General features: G+C 35.9%; 1 protein-coding gene across 2 annotated transcripts in view; it reads left to right on the plus strand.

Moving 5' to 3' along the window:
* Window positions 1-11,168, plus strand: part of ACER3 (alkaline ceramidase 3) — a 181,901-nt gene that overhangs the window by 62,058 nt on the left and 108,675 nt on the right. Inside the window, exon 2 of one of the 2 annotated variants that reach the window (XM_007461710.1) lies at window positions 9,192-9,302. The exons of the other annotated variant lie outside the window; for it this stretch is intronic. Within the exon in view, the coding sequence (XP_007461772.1) occupies window positions 9,192-9,302 (111 nt within the window). The remainder of the gene's footprint in view (window positions 1-9,191; window positions 9,303-11,168) is intronic. 2 annotated transcript variants of the gene reach the window in all.

Genomic DNA, 11,168 nt, shown 5'->3' on the forward strand with positions numbered 1-11,168 from the left:
GACAATATTCTCGCTCACTCAAGAAGTCAGGGAATACAGCACATATAAATCCTTGAAAAAACTATATGAAGATGAATGATGAAATCTGAACAGGTAAAACTTGGTTTAAAAAAAAAAGCAAAATGGAAAGAAAAGCCATGGGGAAAAAGACTGGAGTTTGGCACTATATCCATTTAAATAGATACCTGAGACTAAAAACAAAGATGAACATAGAATCATGATATGACCCAGGAATTCCACTCCTACGTATATACTAAAGAGAACTGAAAACATGACCACACAAAAACTTGTATATGAATGTTCATAGCAGCATATAGTCATAGAGTTGGAAACAACCCAAATGTCCAACTGATGAATGTATAAACAAAATGTGGTATATCCATACAATGAAATCTTTGTCAATAAAAAAAAATGAAGTTCTGGACACATGCATGCTACAACATGGATGAACCTTGAAGATGTTACGCCAAGTGAGAAAAAACAAGCACAGAAGCCTACATATTGTATGATTTCATTTATATGAAGTGTCCAGGATAGCCAAATCCAGAGACAGAAATTAGATTAGTGGTCACCAAGGACTTCGGGGAGAAGAGATGGGGGAGTGACTGCTAATGAGTCTGGGGTTTCATTTTGGGCTGATGAAAATGTTCGAAAATTAGATAGTGATGATGGTTGCACAAATCTGTGAGTACATTATAAACCACTGAATTGTACACATGAAAAGGGTTATTTTTACGATATGTGAATTATATCTTGATAAATCTGTTATTTTTAAAAAACAAGGATGAAAAATGTGGTTTGCAGAACTAAATGTAAATCCTTGACAATGTGAAGTATATAGTCCTTGAAAATGTAGATATGACTAATAAAAATCAGTACATAGTGGAAGGGAGGTGGGAGGAAGTTTAGGAGTGTGAATTTCTTTGTTCCATGGCAAGGATGCATATGCTATAAAAATTAACCATGTAAAAATCAGGACTCTAATCTTTCAGTCGTTTCATACTCAGTTTTACTCTCTTTTGTTAAAACATTTTTATAAAAGAAGAGCATGTCTAACAGCCTTTAAAACTTTGTCTTTTCTTTCTTAATTCCCATCCATTCATCTCTCTCTGTATATGTAAAACTTAGCAATTCTTTTTTTTTTTTTTGAGCTGCGTTGGGTCTTAGTTGCTGTGCACAGGCTTTCTCTAGTTGAGGCGAGCGGGGGCTACACTTTGTTGCAATGCACGGGCTTCTCATTGTGGTGGCTTCTCTTGTTGCGGAGCATGGGCTCTAGGCACACGGGCTTCATTAGTTGCGGTGTGCAGGCTCAGCAGTCGTGGCACATGGGCTTAGTTGCTCCGCGGCATGTGGGCTCCTCCCGGACCAGAGATCGAACCCATGTCCCTTGCATTGGCAGGCGGATTCTTAACCACTGCGCCACCAGGGAAGTCCCTTGACAAATATTAATGATGATAATTACTGGGTGTTAGGATATTTGATGATTTTAATTTTTTTTACACTTTTCTGAATTGTTTAAATTTTTTACAATAAACGTTTGTCACTTTTTTAAAAAGAGTGAAGTTATGCTAAAATAAACAAGCTACCATCTACTATAACCATTGTTATGTCAAAAAAGTAAGAAACACATAATTTTGTGAATAATACCAGGGGATAAAAGGAGAAACCGCTATACTCAGGTTTCAGTAAGCATGCGTGTATGAATTTATTCATTCTACCAGACTCTCCTGAGTGCCTGCACTGTCCTTGGTATTGTGCCAGTCAAAAGCATACAGATATGAGTAAGACATGGTTGGTCCCTGCCCCCAAAATTCATAGTCTTGTTACTTTTTTTTTTTTGGACAGCTCTAATTTTAGAATGTTTTGCCTTGTATTGAGCAGAAATATGCTTCTCTGTAACTTCATTGAATTTAATTTTGATGTTTTATAGCCATAGCAAGCCTCATTCACCTTTAGTTTAACATTCCTTTAAACTTTGAAGTTGATATTTGAAGACAGCAGTCATGCCATTCCTCATATGACATGTTTTATTTATTAAGCAAATGATTTCTTTGTTTTAGTATCTCTCTCAGTACTTAGGATCTCTGTTTTGTTTAAAGTAGGGTTCCCCAAATACGTAAGCATTCCAAAAAGAAGCTGAATTAAAGCAGAGAGAAGTAGGGTGGTCACTATCCAGCTCTTTCCATTTTTACCTCTAAGTATTGCTTTGAGGTAGTATATTGAGATTTTCGCCCCAAGAAGAGTGTACTGTCATCTTTCTGTCTTTGGATCTTTCTCTCAGAGTTGTCCTTATTCTGTCTGTCACAGTAGCCTGTATTTGTGGTCTGCAGTTCCTCGTTCTAATTTGTAAAACGTTGTGTTATCCTTAATTGAATTTAATGTAGTTTGTGGGACCATCCCATATCCTCTACCTTTAGAAATGTATTTCTGACTTCCAGAGTATGGACATCTCAGCTAAATTTAATATTATCTGGACCTTTGGGCATGTTTCATTTCCTTTATCTCAGTCATCAATAAAGATTTTCATTAGTTTGAATTCTAGGGCTCTCCTAAATGGCATAATATTCAACATCTTCCACAGGTTTACTTAAAGTTATTGATAACTGCTGTTTGGATATATATCTTTCAGTCTGCCTGGCTCCCCACCTTATATTTTCACACTTCACCTAGGCAACTTACTTTGTTATTTGTATAATCTGGAATTTACTTAAAACATTTTTAATAGAATACTCTTTGATACAATTTTTTAAATGTTAATAAGGGTCTTCTTTGTGCAAACACTGTGCTAGTGCATTTAAGGAGAGGAGCATTGGCTGTAAGGACAGATAGACCTGGAATAAAATCTTGGCTCCATCATTTGCTTATTGTGAGAATTTGGGTAAATTATATAATCTCGTAGCTTGACTTTGTTTAATTGGGCGATAATATTTCACAATATTGTTAGGAAAAGCAAATGTTAGCACGTGTAAAATGTGAATTCCAGTACCTGGTCCTTAATAATAGGCTCAGTAGATCTTATTGTTCCTTTCTCTCCTTTCAGGGTCTAACTCAAATCTTATCACATCTGTGAAATTATCCCCAACTATTTTATTCCCTTTCTAAAAGTTTCTTTAATTTTTATTTTATTAAAGTAATGCATTAAAAATAGATAAAAATCCAGCCTGTGCTAAAAGACTTGTAACAAAACCAGAAAGCAGTGCCCTTCCCTAACTCTTTCCTCTCTACCCTCCAATTCTAATCCCCAGAGGCAAAACTTTTTTTTTTTTTTAAAAAAACAGCTTTATTGAGGTATAGTTGACATGCAACAGAAAGTGCCTATTTAAAGTGTACAAATTAAGTTTTGTCATATGTATACACATGTGAAACCATCACCACAATCAAGACAGTGAACAGATCCATCACCTCCAAGTTTTCTCATGTCCCTTTATAAGTCCTTCTCCATCCTGCTCTCTCTTCTACCCCAGCCCTACCCACAACCACTGATCTGCTTTCTGACACTATAGTATAGGTTAGTTTCTATTTTCTAGACTTATATGAAGTGTTTTAATCCTTGTCTGCCAATTCTAACATTTGTATCAGTTCTGGGTTGGTTTCAATTGAGTATTTTTTTGGGCTGTTTTTCTTCCTTTTTGTATGCCTGGTAATCTTTTTTTGCGGGGGGCGGGGGTGCTGTGCCATGCAGCTTGTGGGATCTTAGTTCCCTGACCAGGGATGGAACCCGTGCCCCCTGCACTGGAAGCACAGAGTCCTAACCACTGGACCACCAGGGAATTCCCTGCCTGCTAATCTTTTGTGTGTGTGTGTGGTATGCGGGCCTCTCACTGTTGTGACCTCTCCCGTTGCGGAGCACAGGCTCCGGACGTGCAGGCTCAGCGGCCATGGCTCACGGGCCTAGCCGCTCCGCGGCATGTGGGATCTTCCCGAACCGGGGGCATGAACCCGTGTCCCCTGCATCGGCAGGCGGGCTGTCAACCACTGCGCCACCAGGGAAGCCCCCTGCCTGCTAATCTTTAATTGGATGTCAGATATTGTGCTTCTTACCTTGTTGGGTCCTGGATATTTTTTGTATTACCATAAATAGGCTTGAATTTTGTTCTAGGATTCAGTTAAGTTACTCGGTAATAGTTTGATCCTTTCAGATTTTGTTCTAGCTTTATTGAGGTGTAATTGAAATATAACATTATATAAATTTAAGATGTACAAGCTGTTGATTTCATACACATATTCATAAAATGATTACTTCCATAGCATTAGCTAACACCTCCATCCCATCACATAATTTCCATTTCGTTTTTGTGTTAAGAACATTTAAGATCTTCTCTCTCAGCAACTTTTAAGTATATAATACAGTATTATTAGCTTTAGTCACCATGCTATTCGTTAGATCCCCAAACTTGTTAGTCATGTAACTGGAAGTTTGTATCCTTTGAAAACATCTCCCCCATTTCCCCCACCCTCAGCCCCTGGTAACTGCCACTCTATTCTCTGTTTCTCTGGGTTTGGCTTTTTTAGATTCCACATATATGTGATATCATATAGTATTTGTCTTTCTCTGGCGTATTTCACTGAGCATAATTCCCTCAAGTTTCATCCAAATCGTTGCAAACAGCAAGATTTACTTCTTTCTCATGGCTGAAATGATATTCTGTTGTATATATATACCACACCTTCTTTATCCATTCATCTGTTGATGGACACTTAGGTTGTTTCCATATCTTGGCCATTGTGAATAATGCTGCAATGAACATGGGAGTGCAGGTGTCTCTTTGAGGTCCTGTTTCATTTACTTTGGATATATACCAAGAAGTGGGATTGCTGAATCATATGGTAGTTCTATTTTTAATTTTTTGAGGAACCTCCGTACTGTTTTACTTAGTGGCTATACCGTTTTACATCCCACCAACACACGTTTTACAACCCTTTTCTCCACATTCTTGCCAACACTTATCTTTGTTTAAAAATTTATTTTATTGAAGTATAATTGATTTACAGTATTATGTTAATTTCTGCTTACAGCAAAGTGACTCAGTTATGCGCATATATATATATATATATATATATTCCTTTTCATGCTCTTTTCCATTATGGCTTATCACAGGATATTGAATATAGTTCCCTGTGCTATATAGGGGGACCTTGTTGTTTATTCATTCTCTATATAATAATTTGCATCTGCTAATCCCAAACTCCCAATCCCTCCCTCCCCCACCACACCTACCCTTTGGCAACCACAAGTCTGTTTTCTATGTCTGTGAATTTGTTTCTGTTTTGGTAGATAAGTTCATTTTTGTCATATTTCAGATTCCACATATAAGTGATATCGTATGGTATTTGTCATTCTTTTTCTGACTTCTCTTAGTATAGTAATCTCTAGGTCCATTCATTTTCCTGCAAATGGCATTATTTTGTTCTTTTTTCTGGCTGAGTAGTATTCCATTGTGTATGTGTACCATATCTTCTTTATCCATTCATCTGTCAATGGACATTTAGGCTGTTTCCATGTCTTGGCTATTGTGAATAGTGCTGCTATGAATATAGGGGTGCATGTATCTTTTTGAATTATAGTTTTGTCCAGATATATGCCCAGCAGTAGGATTGCTGGATCATATGGCCACTCTATTTTTAGTTTTTTTTTTTTTTTAAGAAGATGTTGGGGGTAGGAGTTTATTAATTAATTTATTTATTTTTGGTGTGTTGGGTCTTCGTTTCTGTGCGAGGGCTTTCTCTAGTTGTGGCAAGCGGGGGCCACGCTCATCGCGGTGCATGGGCCTCTCACTATCATGGCCTCTCTTGTTGCTGAGCACAGGCTCCAGATGCGCAGGCTCAGTAGTTGTGGCTCACGGGCCTAGTTGCTCTGCGGCATGTGGGGTCCTCTCAGACCAGGGCTCGAACCCGCATCCCCTGCATTGGCAGGTGGATTCTCAACCACGGCGCCACCAGGGAAGCCCTATTTTTAGTTTTTTGAGGCACCTGCATACTGTTTTCCATAGTGGCTGCACCAGTTTACATTCTCAACAACAGTGTAGGAGGGTTCCCTTTTCTCCACACTCTCTCCAGCATTTGTTATTTGTAGACTTTTCAATGATGGCCACTCTGACCAGTGTGAGATGGTACCTCACTGTAGTTTTGATTTGCATTTCTCTAATAATTAGCGATAAGGTGTGAGATGATATCTCACCGTGGTTTTGATTTGCATTTCCCTGGTGATTAGTGTTGTTGAGCATGTTTTTCATGTGTGCTTAAATCTTTAATCCAGTTTGAGTTCATTTTGTAAGATAGAGGTTCAGTTTCATTCTTCTGTGTGTGGTTATCTAGTTTTCCCAACACTATTTGTTGAAGAGACTAACCTTTCCCCAGTGAGTGTTTCTGTGGTATTAGTTTTAATATCCTCTTTCTTTTCTCATTTTATTTATTTGAGTCCTCTTTTTTTGAGTTAGTCTAGCTAAAAGTTTGTCAATTTTGTTTATTTTTTCAAAAAATCAGCGCTTAGTTTCGTTATTTCCACTCTGATCTTTATTTCTTTCCTTCTGAATTTGGGCTTAGTTTGTTATTTTTCTGGCTCTTTGAGGTATTATGTCAGGTTGTTTATTTGCAATCTTTTTTCTTAATATAGGCATTTATTACTATAAACTTTCCTCTTAGAACTACTTTAGCTGCATCCCATAAGTTTTGGTATGTTGTGTTTCCATTTTCATTTGTTTCAAGATATTTTTTATTTACCTTTTGACTTCTTTCCTGCATTTGTTGTTCAGGAGTGTGTTGTTTAACCTTGACATATTTGTGAATTTCTAGTTTTCCTCCTATTGTTGATTTTTGGTTTTATGCCATTGTAGTTGGAAAGATACTTCATATGATTTCAGTTTTCTTAAATTTTCTAACACTTGTTTTGTGACCTATTATATCATCTGTCCTGGAGAATGTTCTGTGTGTGCTTCAGGAAAATGTGTACTCTGCTGCCTCTTGGATGGAATGTTTTGTATATGTCTGTTAGATCCATTTGGTTTTAAGTGTAGTTGAAATCCAACTTTTCTGTGTTGATTTTCTGTCTGGATGATCTATCCATTGTTGAAAGTGGGGTATTGAATCCCCTACTATTGTTGTATTGTGGTCTATTTCTTCCTTCAGATCTGTTGATATTTGCTTAATATATTTAGGTGCTCTGATTTCGGTGCATATATATTTACAACTGATATATCCTTTTGATGAATTAACCCTTTATTATTACATAATGATCTTCTTTGTCTTGTTACAGTTTTTGGCTTAAAGTCTATTTTGTCTGATATAACTATAGCTACCTTTGCTCTCTTTTGGTTTTTTCTTCCATAGAATAACTTTTTTAATCCACTCACTTTGAGCCCATGTATGTCTTTAAAGCTGAAGTTAATCTCTTGTAGCCAGCATGTAGTTGGGTCTTGTTTTTTTATCCTTCCAGTCACTGTATGCCTTTTAATTGGAGAATTTAACCCATTTACATTTAGAGCAATTACTGATAGATAAGGACTTACTAGTTTCATTTTATTAATTGTTTTCTGGCTGTTTTGTAGTTCCTGTATTCCTTTCTTGCTGTTTTCCTTTGTGAATTGATGATTTTCTGTAGTGGTATACTTCAATTCCCTCCTTTTTGATTCCCTCCAGCAACAGTCTTTTGTTGTATCTAATGTAGGTTTTTGCTTTGTGGTTACCATGAGGCTTACATAAAACAACTTATAGATATAACTTTTTTCCACACTGATAGCAGCCTTGCATACTAAAACTCTACCCTTTTATTACACCCTTTTAGGATTTTGATATCACAATTTACCTGCTTTTTATTTTGTATTTATTAACAAATTATTGTAGCTGTAGTTATTTTTAATACTTTTGTCCTTACATCATTGTACTAGACTTAAGTGATTAATACACCATCATATTACAGTATTACGGTATTCTGAATTTGATTATTCTTAGCTTTACAAGTGTGTTATACATTTTCATATATTTTCATGTTACTAAGTAACATTCTTTCATTTCAGCTGGAAGATCTTAAATATAAGCACTTATAGCTGTAAATTTCCCACTCAGCACTGCTTTTACTACATCCCATTAATTTTGGTATGTTGTGTATTAATTTTAATTCATCTCTTAAGTATTTTCTAATTTGATTGGTGATTTATTCTGTGATACATTGATTGTTTAATAATATTTTGTTTAATTTCCACAGGTTTGTGAATTTTCCAGTTTTCCTTCTCTTATTTATTTCTAACATCATTCTTTTGTGGTTGGAGGAGATATTTTGTATGATACTTTATATCTGCCTTTCTGTTGAGACTTAATTTATGGACTAACATATGCTGTATCCTGGAAAATGTTCATGTGCACTTGAGAAGAATGTATGTACTGTTGTTGTAGGGTAGAGTGTTTTGTATATGTCCATTAATTGATATTTGTCCTGATATCAGCTCCTATGTTGAAAATCACAAATTTGGAATTTTGAATGTTTTGTGCCGCTATATTCCCAGAATACATGTATAAAATACTCCCCAGAATCAATATACAAAATAGTTTAGCCAACTTTTTCCCTATTTTACTATTTATTTCTGCTATTACGGTTTCTATTGTTTCTTTGCTATTCATGTTTCAGCTTTGTTTTTGTAAAGAGAGGATCAAAAATCAGATCAAGATCCGTTGCCTTTTGTGTTTACTAGAAACAGAAACTAGGAACTAAAAACATTGCCACAGAAATTAAAGTTTAAGAAGAGATGAAAAATGCAAGCTTTGATTTGTTGTCATTCATTTCAAGAGACAAATTAACTCAGTTCTGTATTTTATCTTGTCATACTGTTATCCATGGACCACCCTTTCAGTAGCATTGGTGTAAGCTGCTTTTTCCAACTCACTTTTTGCTTATCTTTGAGGTTCTTTCTGAGATACTTTTGCTTTTTACCTTGAGAATTTAGAAGTTCCTTTAGTGGATGTTCTGGTTGAAAATTCTTAGTTTCATTTGTCTGAAGGTATCTGTATTTTACTTTGATTTTTGTAAGAAATTTTTGTTGAGTAGAGAACTATTTTCCTTTAGCACCTTGTAAATATCTTTTCATCATCTTTCTAAGAAGTCACCTACTTAATTTTTGCTAAGGGGTAACTGTGTATATCTTTATTTAAAGTAGTATTGATTAATCTCATTATCTTCTTGTGTTTTTTTTTTTCTATAGGGAATACAGTGAGTAACCTGATTATGATTATACCTCCAATTTTTGGTGCAATTCAGAGTGTTAGAGGTGGACTGGAAAAGCGGTACATTGCTTCCTATTTAGCACTCACAGGTATGTATAACACTTCATCTAAAAAATGATGTGAAAAAAAATGATGTACCATATTCAGACAGACTGTTTTTCTCATTCTTTCTTAAAATTGTTTCTCAATTTTGTGTTGTTTATTATACAACTTGAGCACATTCTGAAACTTCTGAATTAAAACTCCACAAATCTTGCCAATATTTGAACTGTATTTTGAATAAATTTTAAAAAAAACAAGATATTTCAAGCATCCAGAAAAGAACAGGGATAATATAACAAATATATCCATGTATCTCACCATCCTTCTTTGTCAGATCTTAACACTTTGCAATATTTGTCTCAGTTCTTATTTTTTCTTTTTTAAAGAAATAAACTACTATAGATAAAGTTGAAACTCCCTTTCTACTCCTGCTTGATTTTATTCCCATCTTCCTCCCAGCTCACCCTGCTAGAGTTAACCTCTATACTGAATTTGATTATCATTTTCTCACGTTTTTGTATTTATACTGTATATGTAGGTATCCTTAAAAATATGAAAAATATCATTCACATATTTTAAAACTTTTTGTAAAGGATATTCTACTGTATCTGATCTTCTGCAACTTACTCCTGTTCCTCTACTTGTCTGTGAGACAGGGACCGTGTCTTAGTTATCTTTGTATCCCTATTGCCTGGCAAGTTAGTGGTCCTCAGTAAATGTTACATGGAGGGATGAGTGAAATTTACCAGAGCCTAAGATGGGAAAATCACTGTTTCATGTCCTTGCATTATCATCATAAAGACAAAAATAGCAAAGAAAGTAGATTCTAGTTTGCTTCTTTAATGTAACTTTCTAAATTAAACACAATTTCTTTTGTTTTAGTTCAAGGTAGATATTATTTACACATGGGCAGAAGGGACCTCTAATTACCACAAAACTGTAAGCTGTAGAATATCATATCAGATTTTATATAATTATATTAGTCATTGCATATGAGAGAGTTTAATTTCTGAATCTGTTTCTCATATGTGTGGTGTTGTGAGGAAGTTACTTCATTCATCTTCAAAAGGAATACTTGTCCACAAACTTAGCCCTTTGCTTTAATTCCTGGGATGTTTTAAGAATGTTTATAAAATACCAACAAATCACAATCAGTAATAACAATAAGAATAAAAAGATTTGAGGGACTTCCAAGTTGCCCTAGGATAATACTGACCTCCTGAGTTAGAATTTGTCCATTCATCCTTCTAGAAAACCATACAGATTAAGAAGGAAAGTAAATAAAACCACACTTAGCCCACACTTTCAGCCTTACTAAGAGAAAAAAAAATACCATGGGGCTTCCCTGGTGGCGCAGGGGTTGAGAGTCCGCCTGCCGATGCAGGGGACGTGGGTTCGTGCCCCGGTCCGGGAAGATCCCACGTGCCGTGGAGCGGCTGGTCCCGTGAGCTATGGCCGCTGAGCCTGCGCGTCCGGAGCCTGTGCTCCGCAACGGGAGAGGCCACAACAGTGAGAGGCCCACGTATCGCAAAAAAAAAAAAAAAAAATACCATGAACATCAAATCATTTTTAAACAAGAAATAAACACCACATTCTAGCAGAACTGTCTTTAATATTTTAGACTTGGGGGAGGTTTGAAAAACTATATGGAGAAGAGGAGAGAAGAGTTGAGGGCTTAATCTGACAAAACACCAGTAGAAAGAGAAAGCTTCATGATAAATGCACAATTTCTGAAAACGTTATGAGACCTGGTAAATCATAGTACTTGATAAAGTACACAGTACTTTAAAGTACACAGTAAAGGGCTTGAAAGTGTACAAGACCTAAAGTGGCAGTTTGGGAAAGGTATTACTTCTGGGAAAGAAATAACTAGAAAGAGGAAGATAGCCATTGGAAATGTGTAAGTGTAGGGA

This window comes from Lipotes vexillifer, unplaced genomic scaffold, assembly GCF_000442215.2.
Source record: "Lipotes vexillifer unplaced genomic scaffold, Lipotes_vexillifer_v1.1 scaffold223, whole genome shotgun sequence".
NCBI classification, from domain to species: Eukaryota; Metazoa; Chordata; class Mammalia; order Artiodactyla; family Lipotidae; genus Lipotes; species Lipotes vexillifer.